The sequence below is a fragment of the Phaseolus vulgaris genome, chromosome 4, assembly GCF_000499845.2.
Source record: "Phaseolus vulgaris cultivar G19833 chromosome 4, P. vulgaris v2.0, whole genome shotgun sequence".
Taxonomy (NCBI): domain Eukaryota; kingdom Viridiplantae; phylum Streptophyta; class Magnoliopsida; order Fabales; family Fabaceae; genus Phaseolus; species Phaseolus vulgaris.
The window spans coordinates 27,495,279-27,519,324 of NC_023756.2; the positions used below are offsets into that span (position 1 = coordinate 27,495,279).

The following is a 24,046-nucleotide window of genomic DNA, read 5'->3' on the forward strand; positions in this document are numbered from 1 at the left end:
ATTGAAAACAAGCGTATTACTTCTTAACTAAATGTTTGCAACTTGTTCTTTTCGCTATTAATTGATTGAAAACACTTATGATATATCTTTGAAAACCAATTTCATGTGTTAAAATTGTGTTTTGATATGTTTAATACAATCTTAGTCTATTAATTGATTGAAACACTTATGAATATCTTTGAAAAACAATTTCATGTGTTAAAATTGTGTTTTCATATGTTTAATACTTCTTTTACAATCTAAGGTCTGTTAATTGATTCGAACGCTTGTGATACCTTTGAAAAACCATTCCATGTGTTCAAATTCTATTTTGATATGTTCAATACTTCTTTTACAATCTAAGGTCTACTGATTGATTGAAACACTTATGATATCTTTGAAAAACAATTTCATGTGTTAAAATTGTGTTTTGATATGTTTAATACTTCTTTCATTTACAATCTAAGGTTTTATAGTTAACCTAGGAAACTATAAGAAAGTGAATGTTCTGTGTAATAATAGTATAAAAGTATCTTAACTATTGAAAACAAGCGTATTACTTCTTAACTAAATGTTTGCAACTTGTTCTTTTCGCTATTAATTGATTGAAAACACTTATGATATATCTTTGAAAACCAATTTCTTGTGTTAAAATTGTGTTTTGATATGTTTAATACAATCTTAGTCTATTAATTGATTGAAACACTTATGAATATCTTTGAAAAACAATTTCATGTGTTAAAATTGTGTTTTCATATGTTTAATACTTCTTTTACAATCTAAGGTTTGTTAATTGATTCGAACGCTTGTGATACCTTTGAAAATCATTCCATGTTTTCAAATTGTATTTTGATATGTTCAATACTTCTTTTACAATCTAAGGTCTATTGATTGATTGAAACACTTATGATATCTTTGAAAAACAATTTCATGTGTTAAAATTGTGTTTGATATGTTTAATACTTCTTTCATTTACAATCTAAGGTTTTATAGTTAACCTAGGAAACTATAAGAAAGTGAATGTTCTGTGTAATAATAGTTTAAAAGTATCTTAACTATTGAAAACAAGCGTATTACTTCTTAACTAAATGTTTGCAACTTGTTCTTTTCGCTATTAATTTATTGAAAACACTTATGATATGTTTGAAAACCAATTTTATGTGTTAAAATTGTGTTTTCATATGTTTAATAGAATCTTAGTCTATTAATTGATTGAAACACTTATGAATATCTTTGAAAAAACAATTTCATGTGTTAAAATTGTGTTTTCATATGTTTAATACTTCTTTTACAATCTAAGGTCTGTTAATTGATTCGAACGCTTGTGATACCTTTGAAAAAACCATTCCATGTTTTCAAATTGTATTTTGATATGTTCAATACTTCTTTTACAATCTAAGGTCTATTGATTGAGTGAAAGACTTATGATATCATTGAAAAACAATTTCATGTGTTAAAATTGTGTTTTGTATGTTTAATACTTCTTTCATTTACAATCTAAGGTTTTATAGTTAACCTAGGAAACTATAAGCAAGTGAATGTTCTGTGTAATAATAGTTTAAAAGTATCTTAACTATTGAAAACAAGCGTATTACTTCTTAACTAAATGTTTGCAACTTGTTCTTTTCGCTAGTAATTGATTGAAAACACTTATGATATATCTTTGAAAACCAATTTCATGTGTTAAAATTGTGTTTTGATATGTTTAATACAGTCTTAGTCTATTAATTGATTGAAACACTTATGAATATCTTTGAAAAACAATTTCATGTGTTAAAATTGTGTTTTCATATGTTTAATACTTCTTTTACAATCTAAGGTCTGTTAATTGATTCGAACGCTTGTGATACCTTTGAAAAACCATTCCATGTGTTGAAATTGTATTTTGATATGTTCAATACTTCTTTTACAATCTAAGGTCTATTGATTGATTGAAACACTTATGATATCTTTGAAAAACAATTTCATGTGTTAAAATTGTGTTTTGATATGTTTAATACATCTTTCATTTACAATCTAAGGTTTTATAGTTAACCTAGGAAACTATAAGAAAGTGAATGTTCTGTGTATTAATAGTTTAAAATATCTTAACTATTGAAAACAAGCGTATTACTTCTTAACTAAATGTTTGCAACTTGTTCTTTTCGCTATTAATTGATTGAAAACACTTATGATATATCTTTGAAAACCAATTTCATGTGTTAAAATTGTGTTTTGATATGTTTAATACAATCTTAGTCTATTATTTGATTGAAACACTTATGAATATCTTTGAAAAACAATTTCATGTGTTAAAATTGTGTTTTCATATGTTTAATACTTCTTTTACAATCTAAGGTCTGTTAATTGATTCGAACGCTTGTGATACCTTTGAAAAACCATTCCATGTTTTCAAATTGTATTTTGATATGTTCAATACTTCTTTTACAATCTAAGGTCTATTGATTGATTGAAACACTTATGATATCTTTGAAAAACAATTTTATGTGTTAAAATTGTGTTTTGATATGTTTAATACTTCTTTCATTTACAATCTAAGGTGTTATAGTTAACCTAGGAAACTATAAGAAAGTGAATGTTCTGTGTAATAATAGTTTAAAAGTATCTTAACTATTGAAAACAAGCGTATTACTTCTTAACTAAATGTTTGCAACTTGTTCTTTTCGCTATTAATTGATTGAAAACACTTATGATATGTTTGAAAACCAATTTATGTGTTAAAATTGTGTTTTCATATGTTTAATAGAATCTTAGTCTATTAATTGATTGAAACACTTATGAATATCTTTGAAAAACAATTTCATGTGTTAAAATTGTGTTTTCATATGTTTAATACTTCTTTTACAATCTAAGGTCTATTAATTGATTCGAACGCTTGTGATACCTTTGAAAAACCATTCCATGTGTTCAAATTGTATTTTGATATGTTCAATACTTCTTTTACAATCTAAGGTCTATTGATTGATTAAAAGACTTATGATATCTTTGAAAAACAATTTCATGTGTTAAAATTGTGTTTTGATATGTTTAATACTTCTTTCATTTACAATCTAAGGTTTTATAGTTAACCTAGGAAACTATAAGAAAGTGAATGTTCTGTGTAATAATAGTTTAAAAGTATCTTAACTATTGAAAACAAGCGTATTACTTCTTAACTAAATGTTTGCAACTTGTTCTTTTCGCTATTAATTGATTGAAAACACTTATGATATATCTTTGAAAACTAATTTCACGTGTTAAAATTGTGTTTTGATATGTTTAATACAGTCTTAGTCTATTAATTGATTGAAACACTTATGAATATCTTTGAAAAACAATTTCATGTGTTAAAATTGTGTTTTCATATGTTTAATACTTCTTTTACAATCTAAGGTCTGTTAATTGATTCGAACGCTTGTGATACCTTTGAAAAACCATTCCATGTGTTCAAATTGTATTTTGATATGTTCAATACTTCTTTTACAGTCTAAGGTCTATTGATTGATTGAAACACTTATGATATCTTTGAAAAACAATTTCATGTGTTAAAATTGTGTTTTTATATGTTTAATACATCTTTCATTTACAATCTAAGGTTTTATAGTTAACCTAGGAAACTATAAGAAAGTGAATGTTCTGTGTAATAATAGTTTAAAAGTATGTTAACTATTGAAAACAAGCGTATTACTTCTTAACTAAATGTTTGCAACTTGTTCTTTTTGCTATTAATTGATTGAAAACACTTATGATATATCTTTGAAAACCAATTTCATGTGTTAAAATTGTGTTTTGATATGTTTAATACAATCTTAGTCTATTAATTGATTGAAACACTTATGAATATCTTTGAAAAACAATTTCATGTGTTAAAATTGTGTTTTCATATGTTTAATACTTCTTTTACAATCTAAGGTCTGTTAATTGATTCGAACGCTTGTGATACCTTTGAAAAACCATTCCATGTTTTCAAATTGTATTTTGATATGTTCAATACTTCTTTTACAATCTAAGGTCTATTGTTTGATTGAAACACTTATGATATCTTTGAAAAACAATTTCATGTGTTAAAATTGTGTTTTGATATGTTTAATACTTCTTTCATTTACAATCTAAGGTTTTATAGTTAACCTAGGAAACTATAAGAAAGTGAATGTTCTGTGTAATAATAGTTTAAAAGTATCTTAACTATTGAAAACAAGCGTATTACTTCTTAACTAAATGTTTGCAACTTGTTCTTTTCGCTATTAATTGATTGAAAACACTTATGATATGTTTGAAAACCAATTTTATGTGTTAAAATTGTGTTTTGATATGTTTAATACAGTCTTAGTCTATTAATTGATTGAAACACTTATGAATATCTTTGAAAAACAATTTCATGTGTTAAAATTGTGTTTTCATATGTTTAATACTTCTTTTACAATCTAAGGTCTGTTAATTGATTCGAACGCTTGTGATACCTTTGAAAAACCATTCCATGTGTTCAAATTGTATTTTGATATGTTCAATACTTCTTTTACAATCTAAGGTCTATTGATTGATTGAAACACTTATGATATCTTTGAAAAAAAATTTCATGTGTTAAAATTGTGTTTTTATATGTTTAATACATCTTTCATTTACAATCTAAGGTTTTATAGTTAACCTAGGAAACTATAAGAAAGTGAATGTTCTGTGTAATAATAGTTGAAAAGTATCTTAACTATTGAAAACAAGCGTATTACTTCTTAACTAAATGTTTGCAACTTGTTCTTTTCGCTATTAATTGATTGAAAACACTTATGATATATCTTTGAAAACCAATTTCATGTGTTAAAATTGTGTTTTGATATGTTTAATACAGTCTTAGTCTATTAATTGATTGAAACACTTATGAATATCTTTGAAAAACAATTTCATGTGTTAAAATTGTGTTTTCATATGTTTAATACTTCTTTGACAATCTAAGGTCTGTTAATTGATTCGAACGCTTGTGATACCTTTGAAAAACCATTCCATGTTTTCAAATTGTATTTTCATATGTTCAATACTTCTTTTACAATCTAAGGTCTATTGATTGATTGAAACACTTATGATATCTTTGAAAAACAATTTCATGTGTTAAAATTGTGTTTTGATATGTTTAATACTTCTTTCATTTACAATCTAAGGTTTTATAGTTAACCTAGGAAACTATAAGAAAGTGAATGTTCTGTGTAATAATAGTTGAAAAGTATCTTAACTATTGAAAACAAGCGTATTACTTCTTAACTAAATGTTTGCAACTTGTTCTTTTCGCTATTAATTGATTGAAAACACTTATGATATGTTTGAAAACCAATTTTATGTGTTAAAATTGTGTTTTCATATGTTTAATAGAATCTTAGTCTATTAATTGATTGAAACACTTATGAATATCTTTGAAAAACAATTTCATGTGTTGAAATTGTGTTTTCATATGTTTAATACTTCTTTTGTAATCTAAGGTCTGTTAATTGATTCGAACGCTTGTGATACCTTTGAAAAACCATTCCATGTGTTCAAATTGTATTTTGATATGTACAATACTTCTTTTACAATCTAAGGTCTATTGATTGATTGAAACACTTATGATATCTTTGAAAAACAATTTCATGTGTTAAAATTGTGTTTTGATATGTTTAATACTGCTTTCATTTACAATCTAAGGTTTTATAGTTAACCTAGGAAACTATAAGAAAGTGAATGTTCTGTGTAATAATAGTTTAAAAGTATCTTAACTATTGAAAACAAGCGTATTACTTCTTAACTAAATGTTTGCAACTTGTTCTTTTCGCTATTAATTGATTGAAAACACTTATGATATATCTTTTTGAAAACCAATTTCATGTGTTAAAATTGTGTTTTGATATGTTTAATACAATCTTAGTCTATTAATTGATTGAAACACTTATGAATATCTTTGAAAAACAATTTCATGTGTTAAAATTGTGTTTTCATATGTGTAATACTTCTTTTACAATCTAAGGTCTGTTAATTGATTCGAACGCTTGTGATACCTTTGAAAAACCATTCCATGTTTTCAAATTGTATTTTGATATGTTCAATACGTCTTTTACAATCTAAGGTCTATTGATTGATTGAAACACTTATGATATCTTTGAAAAACAATTTCATGTGTTAAAATTGTGTTTTGATATGTTTAATACTTCTTTCATTTACAATCTAAGGTTTTATAGTTAACCTAGGAAACTATAAGAAAGTGAATGTTCTGTGTAATAATAGTTTAAAAGTATCTTAACTATTGAAAACAAGCGTATTACTTCTTAACTAAATGTTTGCAACTTGTTCTTTTCGCTATTAATTGATTGAAAACACTTATGATATGTTTGAAAACCAATTTTATGTGTTAAAATTGTGTTTTCATATGTTTAATAGAATCTTAGTCTATTAATTGATTGAAACACTTATGAATATCTTTGAAAAACAATTTCATGTGTTGAAATTGTGTTTTCATATGTTTAATACTTCTTTTGTAATCTAAGGTCTGTAAATTGATTCGAACGCTTGTGATACCTTTGAAAAACCATTCCATGTGTTCAAATTGTATTTTGATATGTACAATACTTCTTTTACAATCTAAGGTCTATTGATTGATTGAAACACTTATGATATCTTTGAAAAACAATTTCATGTGTTAAAATTGTGTTTTGATATGTTTAATACTTCTTTCATTTACAATCTAAGGTTTATAGTTAACCTAGGAAACTATAAGAAAGTGAATGTTCTGTGTAATAATAGTTTAAAAGTATCTTAACTATTGAAAACAAGTGTATTACTTCTTAACTAAATGTTTGCAACTTGTTCTTTTCGCTATTAATTGATTGAAAACACTTATGATATGTTTGAAAACCAATTTTATGTGTTAAAATTGTGTTTTCATATGTTTAATAGAATCTTAGTCTATTAATTGATTGAAACACTTATGAATATCTTTGAAAAACAATTTCATGTGTTAAAATTGTGTTTTCATATGTTTAATACTTCTTTTATAATCTAAGGTCTGTTAATTGATTCGAACGCTTGTGATACCTTTGAAAAACCATTCCATGTGTTCAAATTGTATTTTGATATGTACAATACTTCTTTTACAATCTAAGGTCTATTGATTGATTGAAACACTTATGATATCTTTGAAAAACAATTTCATGTGTTAAAATTGTGTTTTGATATGTTTAATACTTCTTTCATTTACAATCTAAGGTTTTATAGTTAACCTAGGAAACTATAAGAAAGTGAATGTTCTGTGTAATAATAGTTTAAAAGTATCCTAACTATTGAAAACAAGCGTATTACTTCTTAACTAAATGTTTGCAACTTGTTCTTTTCGCTATTAATTGATTGAAAACACTTATGATATATCTTTTTGAAAACCAATTTCATGTGTTAAAATTGTGTTTTGATATGTTTAATACAATCTTAGTCTATTAATTGATTGAAACACTTATGAATATCTTTGAAAAACAATTTCATGTGTTAAAATTGTGTTTTCATATGTGTAATACTTCTTTTACAATCTAAGGTCTGTTAATTGATTCGAACGCTTGTGATACCTTTGAAAAACCATTCCATGTTTTCAAATTGTATTTTGATATGTTCAATACTTCTTTTACAATCTATGGTCTATTGATTGATTGAAACACTTATGATATCTTTGAAAAACAATTTCATGTGTTAAAATTGTGTTTTGATATGTTTAATACTTCTTTCATTTACAATCTGTTCCGTCCGGTTGTCCGGGACGTCTTCGTGCGCGACCTCAACCGTCAGCTAAGGACTCCTTCCCACTGTTTGCCTGTGAATTCCTGCAAAAAAGAGGACAAAGAGGCGCCCTAGCGGCCGTTTGCACTCCGACGCTCAAGTCAGCCAGCAAGAAACACCAAAAAACTGTCCACCCACGTATCTGAGCACCGCGTATGGCACTCTGAAGGTGGTCAAAGAACTGTGTATCTGTGTGTGTATTGTCTCCTTTTGGCAAAAATATTCTCCAGTCACTTGTACGTAACCTTAAAGCACGGGCAAGCAACCAAAGAGTTTCTCCTAAGTTTGCCAAAGGTTCCAACCCTTTTTCCGACATTCTCAGCGCTATTTAAACTGCCCAGCATTTAAAGCGCCTTAAAGTGCTTTTAATCTCTAACGTAACGCACTCTTTAAAGCGCTTAATTACGAAACGTAGCGCATTTAAGACGTTGAAACGCTTGGGAGCTCTAATAGTACCAGAATGCTCGAAAGGGAAACTGTATTGAATATCTTTAATTACCTGGCAGCTGACTAGAGGGTGTTTCCATTCTGGCATGGCTGTCGTACACGTAGAGGGCCTCACGACGCCATGACCCCATCTGGGGGCATTTCTGCCCATCTGGGGACGTTTCTACGTGTGGGTCCTCCTGCCTGGGAGTGCTACTGCGCTAGGGGTGGCTTTTTGGGTGCCAACTCATGCCCCCAAGTATCTAGCCACTTACTCTGAGAGTGTATCTGCCTTCCTCTCGTACCCTGCACCCGGTTATCCTGGGCGTGACCTTCCTCTTGGGCCGTATCTGTCCCGAAGGCGTCTCTGGGGCGGCAGGGGTACTTCACGAGTCAGGCTGCCCTTCACTGGTACTATCACTATGGCCTTGAAGCCACCTTCTCCTTCTCTTTATCACTTTCCCGAGATATCGGGTCCTGAGGCTTTCCCACGGCGTCGCTCCCTCCATGGTCTTTCCTACCCATGGGTATCGGGGAACCACACCGTGATTGCCTTGCTTTTACACTGTTTGATCTGGCGACGCCCTGGTTGGGCGACGCCTCTACCCAGGCGACGCCTTGCCTTGGCGACGCCTGCACCCAGGCGACGCCTTGCCTTGCCTTGGCGACGCTTCCTCTTGGCGTCTCTACACCTGGGCGACACCTTGAGTTGACTTTGACTCTCCAGTCGTTGACTTTGACCTCGACTTAGTCAACGCTCTGATACGGGACGGTACACAAGCCCCCCAGTCTTAAGCCGAAGACTTGTCTTCAACGCAAAGACTAAAGCCTTGCCCCCGCCATCCACGTGCCTTCCCGATGACGTGTCATTCTCTGCTGACTCAGCAAATTTTCGAATTACTGACGCGACATTTTCTGAACCACAGGGGTATTCTTAATGAGCGATTGGACATTCCCTGAAGTGGGGATGATTACACCTTTTGGGCTACCCTTGATCGCGCGCCACGTGGCCCATCGCGTGGCCCTCCTTTAGGGACCTTTGCGCTTCCCCTGGGCAATCAACCCTCTGACGCGTGGCCCGATCCTACGGCCCTTAGTTAGCGCTTCTTGAGTCGCGAAATGTAACGTTCAAGTTACTCCAAACCCCGCGCTCACCCTACTGTTACATTCATTCACTCTGCTACTTTGCCCTGTTCATCGCCTCCAAAACCTCTTCTTTCTGCAATTGCGATTCTCCCCTTCCTGCGCTCTCCTACCGCCTCCATTTCAACAGCAAAGGTATGGTTTCGAGCACTCTCAACTCTTCACTGTTGTCGCATTATAGGAAACTGCCTGGGACTGTTGTTATTCTCGTATTTCTCTGGATATTGTTTGTATGCTTCGTTGTTCCTTTCGCTTCCCTTCGTTCTTTTGCGGGTAGGGCGCTCCTAGGGTTCTTCCATTTTCCCCTTTTCTTCTCTCCAAACCCCTTTTCTCTGAACCCTTTCTTTCTCTTTTGATCTTCAGCATTGGCGTTGATGGCAAAAACCAAGACCACCGCGCCTCCCCCGCTCCCCAAGTCTCATTATAAGGGCGAATATGACTGGGCCCCCGACGAACTTCTGGACGAATGTTCCCTCCTGAACTCCGTTGAGGACGTGGAGGCCCACAGGGGGGACCCTGCTCTCTATAACTTCAATGCTTTCCACAAAAGTCATGACTCCCAAGTCCTGGTAAGCCGAGTGCGACCTGGGATGCCCGTTTGCGCGGACTCACGGGATACTGGGGGATGCGCTTTCTTCTTCCTCTATCAGATGGTGCTCAAAAGGGTGGGCCTGCGTCTGCCCCTAACTCCCTTCGAAAAAGAGCTACTGACAGAGATAAACACTGCTCCCGCCCAACTCCATCCCAACAGTTGGGCTTTCGTGAGGGGGTTCCAAATTCTCTGCGGCTATCTAGGTGTTCCCTCCTCTGTGGACGTTTTTCTCCACTTCTTCGAGGTAAAGAAGCAAGGGAAAAGCCTCTGGATGAGCTTTTCTGGGATCGCCGGGCGCATCATCCTTACGCTCTTCCAGAATTCGTTCAAAGGCTGGAAGGGGAAATTTTTCAAGGTACGCGCGACCAAGCGCGATCCTACCATTCTAGAGGGCTTTCCCCTGTACTGGACAGACAAACCCATAACTATGAAGCCCTTGGCTTTGGACGAACTTGCCCCGCCTGACCGGGATATATGCAAAGCCTTGGCGGGACTGGGGATAGTCTTCGATACCGCCAAGCTCATCGCGAACGAATTCAATGCCCATGGGCTTTCTACATATTTCGGTATCTGCTCTTCGCGATTCATGATGCATTAGTTGTTATGGTTATCTGCATTACCATTTTTCACTGTACAATGTTACTTGCATTTCGCATCTCTTCCTGTATTGTGAATCCACATAACTGCTCTAGCACTAATCCTTGTTGTTTGGCCTGTCTTGATGTAGGATCGGTGATGGGCGCTTCCAAAAGAATAATGTTGGCGAAAGCACTGAAGGAGGCTCGTGCCGCCAAGGCAGGCATCTCCTCCAGCCCTGTCGCCAATCCGATTCTTCCACCGGCTCCGACACCGCCGCCTCCAGTCACTGCTGAAGCTGCTTCTAGCCCATCTCCGACGTCTCCATCTGGCTCCGACTTGCTTCCAACCCCCAACTCTCCTTCGCCTATCGCCGCTGTTCCCCTAGCTGCGGCCTCATCACCGGCTCCACCCCCCCTTGACAAAGGGAAAAGGGTTTTGGAGATTCTGTCAGACGATGAGGAATCGGAGGGTGTGGCTCCCTTCAGAAGGAGAAAATCCGCGCGGGTTCCTCTTCCGGTAGAGGCATCGCCACAGGGAGGGAACCCCTTTATGGACAATCCTCCAAGCGCAACCTCACTCCCTCCTATGGTTCTCCAAGAGGAAAGGGGCGAAGGTGCTGAATCTGCGCCGCCTCTGCCGCCGCCAGAAACCACTGCTTCCCCGACTCCCGACGCTGCTGCCCCCGACTTCATCGCCATCCCTCCTCCAATCATGCATCTGATGAGGGGTTTCAGTGGCGGGACTATGCCAGAAGGTACCGACAGGAGGGAAGGTATGCCTTTCTATCTGGGGGCCTTCTTGGCGGTGGCTCTTGAATGGCGCTCCCAGGCCAGAAACGCTGTCATGCAAGCTCAAACTCTCCAGGCCTTGGAGACGAAGGCATCTACCCTGGAGGAGGAGATGAGGATCCTGGGACGTCAGAACGAGGCTTATTGTTCCTCCCTGAAGCAAGCACAAGAGTCCAGGGCAGAAACTGAGAGGAAACTGGCAGAGGCCTTGGAGCTCCAGGCTGACTTCTACGCTCGTGAAGTTTCTCTCCAAGTGCAGGTGGCGGGTCTTCAGGAAGTGGTCAAAGCGGATGCAGAAACTCACAAAGACCTGAAGGACCGTTGCTGTGAACAGGCTGCCAAGGTGGAGCGGATGGAGGAGGAAATGGCCACGCAGGCCAAAGCTATGGACCTTCTCCGAGTTGACTACGACAAACTGCAGGTCGAGGTTAGCCGGCTTCGCGTGGAGAAAGAGGCTCTGGAGAGGCAGGTGGCCTCTGGAGACGCCGCCATTGAGGAACTGGAGAAGGAGAAAAAGTCCCTTATCCAGGAGATGGCGGGCACCTTCGAGGAGGGGTTCCAAGAGGCCCTGTCCCAGGCGTCTTGTGAGAACCCTGGCATCAACCTTTCGAACTGCGACCCCACACACCACGTAGTCGACGGGAAGGTCGTGCCCATGGATTTGAACGACTGAACTGCTGCCCCTCATCCGCCACCTTCCTCTTCAAACTTAACTCTTCATTCTTTACCTTCGCTTTTTGATTTTATTTGCCAAAACTTGTAATTCTTTGAACTATCCGCACTCTTGTTACTGATTTGGGACGTTCGCATGGTTGTCTTTATTTCCTTGTCACATACGATTCTGCCTATGCGATCTCGCTCTCGTCCTTTCCCTTCATACGCTTCAATTATTTTATCTGTGTTCTGCCCGTTTCTCACACTTCGTTGGGCGGTTTGGTATGATTGGGTAAGGTCGCCCGCCAACCCTTACGCCCATAGAGAGGCTCACTAAGTGGCGCCGTATCGTCCACGGGACGTCTCTGATACCGAAAGGCTCTTTCTTTGATCTTTTAACGCTCGGCGCCCACGCCTAAGGAGAGGTCTGCTAAAGCAGCACCGTATCGTCCCCGGGTGTCTAAAACGCTGAGTGTTGTGGGGTTTTTGTTCCCTCCATGGTCTTTCCTGCCCATAGGTATCGGGGAACACCCTGCCAGTGACTCGCTGGCGTTTGACGGTCTCGTCTCCCTCCACAGTCTTTCCTACCTGTGGGTATCGGGGAGGCGACGCCTGCAACTAACTTTTCCTTTCTCTGACTTCTTCTCCCTCCTCAGTCTTTCCTACCTGGGGGTATCGGGGAGGTAACGCCAGTCGGTATTTGGGTTGGCGACGCTCGCAACTTCTCGTCTATCGTCGCCCTTTACGTCCTCCCTGGCAACGCCTCGGGCGTTACCTTTACCTCGACACTGACCTTAACTCTTGCCTTGGTCAACGACTGATAGCAGCGAAAAGCCCAAGGCTTCGTCTGTGCCATCCACGTGGCGCTCCTTGTATAGCTGATGGGACCTTCTGTCATTCGACTTGATCCACGTGGCGCTGCTTACTTGGTTGGTGGGGTATCTAGTCATTTCATTTTCTGACTCCTGCTGTACCCCTGACTCATTTTCGACGGCGGATCGTACCATTGGATATTCTGTTGACGGGACATTTTCTGATTTAAACCAGAGATGCCAGCGTCATCCTTTCATCTCCCACCACGTGTATCAATCGTGCGGTGCATCCATTCACGTCGTTTGGCGCTCTAACCGCTTTATTTAACTCTTCAAGCTCTGGAACTATCTTCATCGTTTTCTCACTTCTCATAACCTACTTGCGTTCTTTCTTCTTGCACCCTTTCTTCTCTGTCGAAGGGCTGTTCTAACCTTCGCTCCCCTCGCTCAACCCTTGCATTTCTAGCCATCCTGATCTTGCTAAAGAATGTCTTCTCACGATGCTTCCCCCAGGGTCCGTCCCAAAGACTTGTACCCTTGGGCCTCGAGCGAACTTCTTGATGAGTGTTCATGCTTGCTCTCCACCAGGGCCGTACGAGAACACAAAGGGGAGTTGTGTTCTTACGACCACCGGGCCTTCGCGAGGAGGCACGATGACGACATCGCTGTGCTCCCCTGCACTCTGGGGGAGCCAGTGTGTGGAGACGAACGGGCCAACAACGGGGTCCCATTCTTTTACTTTTACCAGGTGGTGTTCAAGACCATCGGGGTGCGCTTACCCTTCTCCTGGTTCGAGAAGGAACTGCTGACGGAGATCAACGTGGCTCCAGCCCAGCTATACCCCAACAGCTGGGCCTTTGTCAAGGCCTTCGATGTCCTCTTTGGGTTTCTGGGTTGTGCACCCTCGGTTGACCTCTTTCTTCACTTTTTTGAGGTGAAGAGACAGAGACACAACCTCTGGGTAACTCTCAGCAATGTACCCGGAAGAGTTCTCTTCACGCCCTTCCAAAGCTCGTTCACGGGGTGGAAAGGCCGGTTCTTCAAGATCTGCTGTACTGATCTTGTTCCCGACGCCCTCGATGGGTTTCCGTTGTACTGGGTGAGAGAGGAAAAGGTCCTCAAAGCCAAACCCCTCAAGAATCTGGCTCCAAGTGATCAAATAGCTTGCCAGATTCTTGCTGAGGCGGGAGGTTTTGACTCTGCTACGGTGATCAGCTTGGAGTTCAACGCTAGGACTCTTGAGAAGTACATAAGTAAGAACCACTGCCTTAGGCAACATCGGCCTTCGTTACTTTCTAACTGTGCCTGTCTTTCTTCACTGTGTCTCTAATACATCTGTTCCCTTTGTGCAGGTTCGAAAATAAGCTAAGAAAAGAGGACACGACTTACTCGAGCGCTGCGGGCTGGGAAAGGGGCCTCGCCTTCCTCCGGTGATGACTCTGATGAGCGCTGAGAAGTGGCTTGTTTTTGTTTTTGCATTTTGTACTGAACATTGCTTGTAACAACAACTTTTCAATATCAATTCTTTACAACGCCACTTTACTTTGCATATGCTTCATATACCGCGCGACTTCCTTTCATCTCGTTCTGCCAACGATGCATGCTTTTACTTGGGCGACGCCTTCTTTCTGGGCGACGCCAGGACCTAGGCGACGCCTTCTTCCTTGGCGACACCATGGCCTAGGCGGCGCATCCCATTACTTCTAACAAGGAAAAATAAAGGTTGAAAACCAAGGCACTTCTTTTTCTCAACTGGTTTTTCCATTTATTAGGGTGATCTCATTAAAAAACCCCCGAAAGGGAAAAAGAGCGTCCCCTTCAACTAAATTGTTACATGCTGCTTACATAGATCAACTGAAATAAAATTTTAAGTTGGCTGCATTCCAACTGCGCGGGATAGGGCCCCCATCTAAAGTCTCCAGGTTGTACGAACCGTTGCCCTTAGCCTCAGTAACTCTGAAGGGCCCGGTCCACTTGGGAAACAGCTTATTCTCCAACTCATAAGGGTGAGCTTTCCTCATCACTAGGTCGCCCACCTGAAACTGTCGTGGCTTTACTTTAGAGCTATATTGCCGCTCCACTCTTCTCTTCATCGCTTCAACTTTTATTTTAGCTTCTTCCCTGGCCTCTTCTAGCAGATCCAGGTTTACCCGTCTCTCCTCATTAGATTCCTCCACCACAAAGTTTTGAAAACGCGGTGAGCTTTCGTGTATTTCTACTGGAATCATCGCGTCCGACCCGTACACCAAACTGAACGGCGTCTCCATAGTAGAGGATTGGGGCGTGGTGTGGTATGCCCATACGATCCTTGGCACCTCTTCCGCCCACGCCCCTTTGGCCTTTTCCAACCTTCTTTTTAATCCCCTCAGCAGAACTTTGTTTGCTGACTCTACTTGTCCATTGGTCTGGGGGTGTTCGACAGACGCGAACACTTGCTTGATTCCCACTTCAGCGCACAGATTTCTCAACTGCTGACTGGCGAACTGGGTCCCGTTGTCAGATATCAGGCGCCTGGGTACGCCAAAGCGACACACGATGTTTCTCCACACAAAATGCTGTACCTTATGCGCAGTGATTTGTGCCACGGGCTCTGCCTCTATCCACTTAGTGAAGTATTCTATGGCGACGATCAGATATTTCATCTGCCTGATTGCCAGTGGGAAAGGGCCCAAGATGTCAATTCCCCATGTGTGGAAAGGCCACGGGCTATATATGGACCGCAACTCTTCTGGCGGCGCCTTGTGCCAGTCGGCGTGCTTTTGGCATTGCTTACACCGCTGGGCGTGCCGTGCGCAATCCTCTTTCACTGTTGGCCAGAAGAAACCTGCGCGTATTACCTTGGAGGCTAGGGACCTTCCTCCTACATGGCTTCCGCAGATGCCTTCATGTAGCTCCGCCATTATCCTGGTGCACTCATCGCCACTGACGCATGTTAGGATAGGGTGAGTGAAACCGTGTCTGAACAGCACCCCATCCACTAAGGTATATCTTGCGGCGTTCCTTTTGATTTTCTTACCCTCTTCAGGGTCCACTGGAAGGGCCCCATCCGCCAGGTATCGTTTATAGGGCGTCATCCAGGTGTCTCCCGTGGACAGGACACAAACCTGCATCTGCTCTTCCTCAGACGCACCCGCGTATATACTGATGCGGGGCGCCCTCTGCGTATCTTGGGTTAATGAGGAATGACTCCTCGGCCTTCCCCTTGATGCATAAATCTGGAGGACATCCACCCTGTTGTCTTCCACGAATCGACGCGGGGCTTTGAGGGTTTCCTGGATCACTGTCCTCTGTCTACCCCCCTTGCCTGAGCTGGCCAGCTTTGCGAGCAGGTCGGCTCTGGCATTTTGCTCCCTCGGGACGTGTATTAACTCAAGAGCGTCGAACGCCCCTTTCAGCAACTGGACGTATTTTAGATACGCCGCCATCTGGGGGTCCTTCGCCTGGAACTCACCCGACACCTGCCCCGTAATCAACTGGGAGTCGCTCTTCACTAGGAGGGTCTGTGCGCCCATCTCCTTGGCCAAGAGCATCCCTGCAATCAGGGCTTCATATTCTGCTTGGTTGTTACTTGCCTTGAAGGCAAAACGCAAGGCCTGCTCGATCAGTATGCCGTCGGGTCCTTCCAGCACTATTCCCGCACCACTCCCTTGCTGGTTTGAGGAGCCATCAACCGAGAGCAGCCACTGTGAACTCGCTTCCACCTCTTGCTCACCTCCGGGCGAAAGTTCTGCTACAAAATCCGCGTACACCTGCCCTTTGATGGATCCTCTAGGCTCGTACTGTATATCGAATTCTGACAGTTCCACTGCCCAGCGTACCATTCTTCCTGCCACATCGGGCTTCTGCAGCACCTTCTGTATGGGGAGGTTGGTCATTACCACCATCGTAAAACTGTGAAAGTAATGACGGAGCCTCCTAGCCGAGAACACTACCGCCAGCGCCGCCTTCTCCAGTGCTTGGTACCTTGTCTCGGCTCCCTGTAAGGCCTTGCTTACAAAGTAGATGGGTTTCTGACTCTGGTCCTGCTCTTGGACCAACACAGAACTGATGGCCCTATCTGTTACAGTAAAATACAACCGGAGGGGCACGCCCGTTACCGGTTTGCAGAGAACTGGAGGCGTCGCCAGGTAATCCTTCAACTTAACGAAAGCCGCTTCGCATTCCTCAGTCCATGCAAAGCGACTGTTTCTCTTGAGGCACTGGAAGTACGGGTGCCCCTTTTCTCCTCCGGCGGAAACAAACCTCGAGAGCGCCGCCATCCGCCCTGTCAACTGTTGAACCTCCTTTACCGATGTCGGACTCCGCATGGCGATAATAGCCGCACATTTGTCGGGGTTCGCCTCTATCCCCCTCTCGGTGAGCAGAAAACCCAAGAATTTACCGGCCTCTACCCCGAAAACACACTTCTCGGGGTTCAACTTGAGGCGGTATTTGGATATTGTGTTGAACAACTCCTCCAAGTCTGCAATGTGCTGCACCCTGTTCTGCGACGCCACCACCATGTCGTCTACATAGGCGTATACGTTCCTCCCAAGCATTGGCGCCAGGACCTTGTCCATTAACCTCTGGTACGTGGCGCCCGCATTTTTGAGCCCGAAGGGCATCACCTTATAGCAATAACTGCATGTTTCAGTCATGAACGCAGTCTTGCTCTCGTCTCTGGGGTGCATCTTGATTTGGTTATACCCTGAGAAGGCGTCCAGGAAGCTTAACACCTTGCTGCCAGACGCGCTATCCACTAGGGCGTCGATGCTGGGCAACGGATAGGAATCCTTTGGGCACGCCTTGTTCAGGTCCGTGAAGTCAACGCACATTCTCCACTCTCCGTTCGCCTTTTTCACCAAGACGACGTTGGCGAGCCACTCAGGGTACTGAATCTCCCTAATGTGGCCAGCACTCAGCAGCTTCTGCGTTTCGTCTTTCACCACCTGTTGTCGCTCCTCATTGAACTTCCTCCTTCTCTGACGCACGGGGCGGACCGTGGCGTCCATGCTGAGGTGGTGACACAGGAAATCGGGGTCGATGCCCGGCATATCCAAGGCGGACCATGCGAAGGCATCCAGGTGGCGCGAAATCACTTCTGCCACCCCTTCCTGTTCTTCTGGACTTAGCGAGCTTCCTAACTTGAAAGCTTTGCCGCCAATCTCCCTTTCTAGGGTGTTAGCTGCAGGTTGTTCCCTATTACCGTCTTCGGCGGGCGCCGCTTCTTCTACGGGCGCCGCTTCTCCGGGGGCACCGCCTCTTCCACGGGCGCCTCCTCCATTGGCACATCTGCTTCGGGCATCGCCCTTTCTGCTATGGCCTCTTCAAGCGTCAGCCCAGCGGGCGTCGCCTCAATCATCGTGGCGTCCGCGCTCGGCGGACGTTCGCACACCATGAAAACGCCTCTCTTCGTCTTCAGGCTGTTTTCGTAGCATTTCCTCGCCTCCTCCTGGTCTGATCTGATGACTATCACCCGGCCACTGAGGTCCGGTAGCTTCATCTTCATGTGACGGGTGGAGGATACTGCACTCAGACGGTTTAACGCCGGTCTGCCCAGCAAAATATTGTATGCAGAATTGGCGTTCACGACGAGGTACCGAATGCTCTCTGTACGGGAGGCCTCTCCGTCTGTGAACGTAGTCCTCAACTCCAGGTACCCCCGGACCTCTATCTGGTTATCCCCAAACCCATACAAGCATCCCGTATAGGGACTCAGTAGATCGGGGGACAACCGTAACTTATTAAAGGTCGACAGAAACATGACGTCCGCCGAGCTTCCTTGATCAACAAGCACTCTGTGGACCTTCCTTCCAGCCGTGACGACTGAGATGACAATGGGATCGTTGTCATGAGGCACCACATCTCGGAGGTCTCTTCTTGTGAACACAATATCTGACTCCCAGGGCTCCCCCGAGAGCCTCTCTTCGATTGAATTCACCCCCCTCGCGTATTTCTTCCGCTGGGAGGCGGTGGGTCCTCCGCCGGAAAAACCTCCAGCAATGGTGTGGACCTCGCCAAGCACAGGCATCTCGTGTGCTGGCTCATCTGCCGGCGGCGGTAGGGTGGCGGTCGTGGTGGACTCTGCGACATAATCTTTCAAAAACCCAGTCCTCACCAGCTCATCTAGCTGGTAGCCCAACGACAGGCAATTATCAATTTGGTGCCCGAAAGCCTCGTGAAATTCGCACCAAGAGTCTTTATGGGGCCCTAACACCTTGTCGGTCTTCGCCGGTCGCCTCAGCCTCTCGGCTATGTTGGGCACGGCGATCAAATCCTTCAACTCAACTACGAAGTTGTACCTCGCCGGTCTTGCTCTTTCTCTGGCAGGGCGTTCGCCTCCTGCGGGGCCCCGGGGCTGGGGCTTTCTGGCTTCGTAGGGGCTTCTTTCTTCCCGTCGTGGTCTCATTGACTCTGACGGGTTGAACTCGCGCCGGTCCCCTCGGGCGTGAGGGCACGGCGCTGGTGCGCTTCACACATACCTCCCCTTCCGAAGCGATATGCTCTACCGCCCTACGCCGTAATTCAGCGAAAGTCCTAGGGCGATTGCGGATAATAGATTCTCCAAAGGGGCCGGGGCATACGCCTTTCACAAATGCGTACACGGTCATAGGCTCCTCTGTTGTACCAACCTTCACAACCTGGGCCCCAAAGCGATTGATATACTCCTTCAGGGTCTCCCCCTGATACTGCTTCACGTCAAACAGGTCGTAAGAGACCGGCGGCGGGGCCTTGTTGGCCAAATACTGTTCTCTGAATAACCGCGACAACTGGCGGAAAGATGTGATATGGCCCTCGGGGAGGCTAATGAACCAGTCCATAGCCATCCCGGTCAGGGTGCTCATGAAGAGCTTGCACTTGGCGGCATCAGAACCGCCTATCAGGACCATCTGTGTGTGAAATGCAGCGAGGTGCGTCTTTGGGTCCTCCATCCCAGTGAAGATTACCTTGGGTCCCGCGAACGTGTTCGGGATCGCTGCATCTAGGATCTCCTGCGAGAAAGGAGTGGAAAACTCCCTTGGTGGGGAATGGTTCTCCGTCTCGTCCTGTCCAGGCCGCCTCCGATCGTTTCTCAGGCCCTGGCGCAACTCCTCATTCACACGGTGGAGCTCTTCGTTGCACTCATGCGAGGCGTCAAGATCTGCCTGCATGCGCTCCTGCTCCATCTTCGAATCCGCCATGTCCTGCTGCAGCCCCCTCATTATTTCCAGGACCTGCTGCATGGATAGGTCTGCTGGGGCTGCGCGCGCTGCTCTTCGTCTGGTGGGGGCCATTGTCACTCTAACCTCCTTCACCGTTACTGTAGCTTGGTAAATTTTCCTCGAACTTGTGATGGGACTGATGTTTTATATCGAGCCCCACGGTGGGCGCCAAATGTTCCGTCCGGTTGACCGGGACGTCTTCGTGCGCGACCTCAACCGTCAGCTAAGGACTCCTTCCCACTGTTTGCCTGTGAATTCCTGCAAAAAAGAGGACAAAGAGGCGCCCTAGCGGCCGTTTGCACTCCGACGCTCAAGTCAGCCAGCAAGAAACACCAAAAAACTGTCCACCCACGTATCTGAGCACCGCGTATGGCACTCTGAAGGTGGTCAAAGAACTGTGTATCTGTGTGTGTATTGTCTCCTTTTGGCAAAAATATTCTCCAATCACTTGTACGTAACCTTAAAGCACGGGCAAGCAACCAAAGAGTTTCTCCTAAGTTTGCCAAAGGTTCCAACCCTTTTTCCGACATTCTCAGCGCTATTTAAACTGCCCAGCATTTAAAGCGCCTTAAAGCGCTTTTAATCTCTAACGTAACGCACTCTTTAAAGCGCTTAATTACGAAACATAGCGCATTTAAGACGTTGAAACGCTTGGGAGCTCTAATAGTACCAGAATGCTCGAAAGGGAAACTGTATTGAATATCTTTAATTACCTGGCACCTGACTAGAGGGTGTTTCCATTCTGGCATGGCTGTCGTACACGTGGAGGGCCTCACGACGCCATGACCCCATCTGGGGGCGTTTCTGCCCATCTGGGGACGTTTCTACGTGTGGGTCCTCCTGCCTGGGAGTGCTACTGCGCTAGGGGTGGCTTTTTGGGTGCCAACTCATGCCCCCAAGTATCTAGCCACTTACTCTGAGAGCGTATCTGCCTTCCTCTTGTACCCTGCACCCGGTTATCCTGGGCGTGACCTTCCTCTTGGGCCGTATCTGTCCCGAAGGCGTCTCTGGGGCGGCAGGGGTACTTCACGAGTCAGGCTGCCCTTCACTGGTACTATCACTATGGCCTTGAAGCCACCTTCTCCTTCTCTTTATCACTTTCCCGAGATATCGGGTCCTGAGGCTTTCCCACGACGTCGCTCCCTCCATGGTCTTTCCTACCCATGGGTATCGGGGAACCACACCGTGATTGCCTTGCTTTTACACTGTTTGATCTGGCGACGCCCTGGTTGGGCGACGCCTCTACCCAGGCGACGCCTTGCCTTGGCGACGCCTCCACCCAGGCGACGCCTTGCCTTGCCTTGGCGACGCTTCCTCTTGGCGTCTCTACACCTGGGCGACACCTTGAGTTGACTTAGTCAACGCCCTGATACGGGACGGTACAATATTTTTTTTGGATAAAAATTCTTTTTTTTATTCATTTTTCATTGAATTCCTTATTTTCAAATGTTCAGTTTAGATACTTTAATCATGAATTTTGGAGTTCACAATTTTGTAATATAGATCTTCTATGGGCCTTTTTTTTAGCACAGGATCATTCATTTGTAGCTGATTTAAAACCATTATAAATATGGAATAATTGAAGATAATTGAACAAGTTACGCTATATTACTGTACCGCCCTGGTAGTCGGGAGTAATGACGTGGCGTCGAGCTATTATATAGGCGTGCTGGATGGTACACCTGGTTGGCAGAAGGGAAGGAGGTCGGGGGGCTTGCGTACTCGCCAGTTATTAAGTTGGCGTGCTCCGATCCCCACCATACCTAAACCGGCGGTCACCGAGTTAAAGATGAAGTCGCCAGATGTGAATCCAGGCGACCAAGTAATTAAAGATCGCTGAAACAAGGACATCGCCGAAGATGAAGGCAGATGGTCATTTCCCAGCTGGCCAGAGGATGAAGCTCGGGAGATAGCACACTTGAACATACACGGTGAAGCAGGTAACGTAGATTATGAAGGCGGCCGGCGAGACCACAGGGAAGGTGTGTACGAAGGCACCCGAACTCGCCATCCAGAAGAGATCATGCTCCAAGGCAACTATGCACTGAATAGTATCATGCATAAGTAACTTAGCCAAAGAAGAGTCAGAAGTAGCGCCCAAGTCAAGGATGCTCCAGATGAAGGCACGTGTACAGCTGGATGCGAGCCACGTGTCCAGATGTGTAACTGCCAGGAGAGAGAAAGTGCCAAGGTATATAAGAGTTCCCACGTTAAGATTGTTTTCTTTACGCACGTTAAGATTGTTTTCTTTACGCTTGCGAGTCTTGAGTACACTGAGAGAGAACTGGTCACGGTTCCTTAGAGTTCTCGAGTCTTACTCTTGAGTAATTGGTGGTTCAGTCGCTGACTTGGGCGTCGGAGCGCGATCGGCCGCAGCGGCGCCGTTTCGTCTTTTGCAGGTTCTTGAGGTGGATCGTGGTGAAGGACGGAGGCAAACACGGCGCACACGTCGATCCACGTTTGACGAGGCAAAGCTCCAGCGTTTTGGTCAACAGGCAGGATCATCAGGCGCCCACCGTGGGGCCGTGTAAAACCTGTTCCCATCCACAGCGTGAGTTCTTGGAGGTTTCTGCAGTTTCTATGTGGTTGTGTGCTGGTGCAACCATTGTCCGCTGTTCATCTAGGTTTTGTTCGACAACTTCGCGTTTTCCACCGTTCGTTTGGGTTTTTGTTCGGTGAGGTGGAGTTTTTTGCTGCTTGCGCGATTTTTAAATCGGTGAGATCTGAGTTCTGTTGCTTGTTTGGTTTCTCGTGGAAGGAGCGTTGGTTTTTGGTGGAGTTGCGGGTTTCTGTGAAGGTTTGCTGTGTTCTTGAGGTCCTTCGAGGTTTCGCGAAGTTCTGACCGATTGATCGCTGAATCGATCGGCGTTGAAGAAGGTGTTGTTCGTCGCTCTCTGTGATTCGTCAAGATTTCATGAGAAAAATGAGAAGCAACCGTTCAAGTCCAGTTGCGCCCGTTGCTGCTGAAGGCGCCATGACTATGGCGCAGATGGTGGAAATCATGCGCTCGCTGCAGGCGAATGTGCAAGCCTCGCGTATAGAACAGGCCAGAATGCACGAGGACCTGGTCGCCTCTCGGGCCAGGAACGATGAGCTCAGCAGAGTGACCGAAGAGCTGCGTCAAGCTCTTCAGGAGCAGCGAGGGCGTCCAGTCGCTGAAGAGGTCGCGCCGTCAACGCCGCCTCGCGTTTTCCCTATGCCTTTCGCTCAGGCGATTACAGACACGCCTATCCCTACGAGTGTGCTGCCTGTGAAAGCTGTTTTTACCGGCATGGAGGATCCTGAGGCACATCTCACCACGTTCCATACGCAGATGATGCTGTCAGGAGGATCAGATGCCGTGTACTGCAAGATGTTTGTGAGCCTGCCTACAGGTCACATAACCAACTTCCAACAGTTTTCGAAGATCTTCGTCGAGCAGTACATAGTGAACAAGGCACCGCCCAGGGTGTCTTACGATCTGTTCGACATAAGGCAGTATCAGGGAGAGTCCCTCAGGGACTACCTGAATCGCTTTGGGGCGCAGATGGTCCGCTCGCCAGCCAAAGACGAAGAGATGCTGGTCTACGCATTCAAAAAGGGCGTGCTGCCGGGACCATTCTGCGAAGCATTGATCAGGGCTCACCCCGCCACATTTGCTGAGGTTAGGCGACTTGCGGTAGCCCACATCGCCAATGAAAGTGAGGTCGCCGAGAAGAGGGGAAGCGTGGCTCCCGCTAGGCCACGTGCCCAGACCAGGATCCAGCCACAGAGGGTGCTGGAGACGGCAGCGGCCAGGAGGGATCAGAGGACTCGCCATCCTTACGATCTGAGGAAGAACAAGGGCAGGGGCCAAGGGCGCCCCCAACCAGCACGCCGGGAGTACAATCGCCCGCCAAAGCACAAGTTTGTCATGGGATTGGCGGACCTGATCGCCATTCCCAATATAGCAGCTAGGCTGAAGGCGCCCGAGAAGGTGAGCGACAAGGTGTTGGGACCAAAGCCAGACGCCTGGTGCGAGTTCCACCAGGGCTTTGGCCACACCGTGGATTCATGCTCGGCTTTAGGATACCAGCTCGACGATCTGGTCAAGAGCGGGTTCCTAAACGACTACTTGCTGGATAGAAGGACGGGGGGGCGCGTCGAGCTCCCAAC

General features: G+C 44.1%; 1 protein-coding gene across 1 annotated transcript; it reads right to left on the bottom strand.

Moving 5' to 3' along the window:
• Window positions 1-10,524: 10,524 nt before the first annotated feature.
• LOC137838579 (uncharacterized) lies at window positions 10,525-11,175 on the bottom strand. Its single transcript, XM_068647824.1, has one exon. It carries the CDS (start codon window positions 11,173-11,175, stop codon window positions 10,525-10,527), a length of 651 nt encoding a protein of 216 aa, XP_068503925.1.
• Between the last annotated feature and the right edge of the window lie 12,871 nt (window positions 11,176-24,046).

What these genes read in the sequence shown, in the direction of transcription:
- LOC137838579 (XM_068647824.1), bottom strand. Translation starts at nt 11,175, where the DNA reads ATGGCGATGAAGTCGGGGGCAGCAGCGTCGGGAGTCGGGGAAGCAGTG.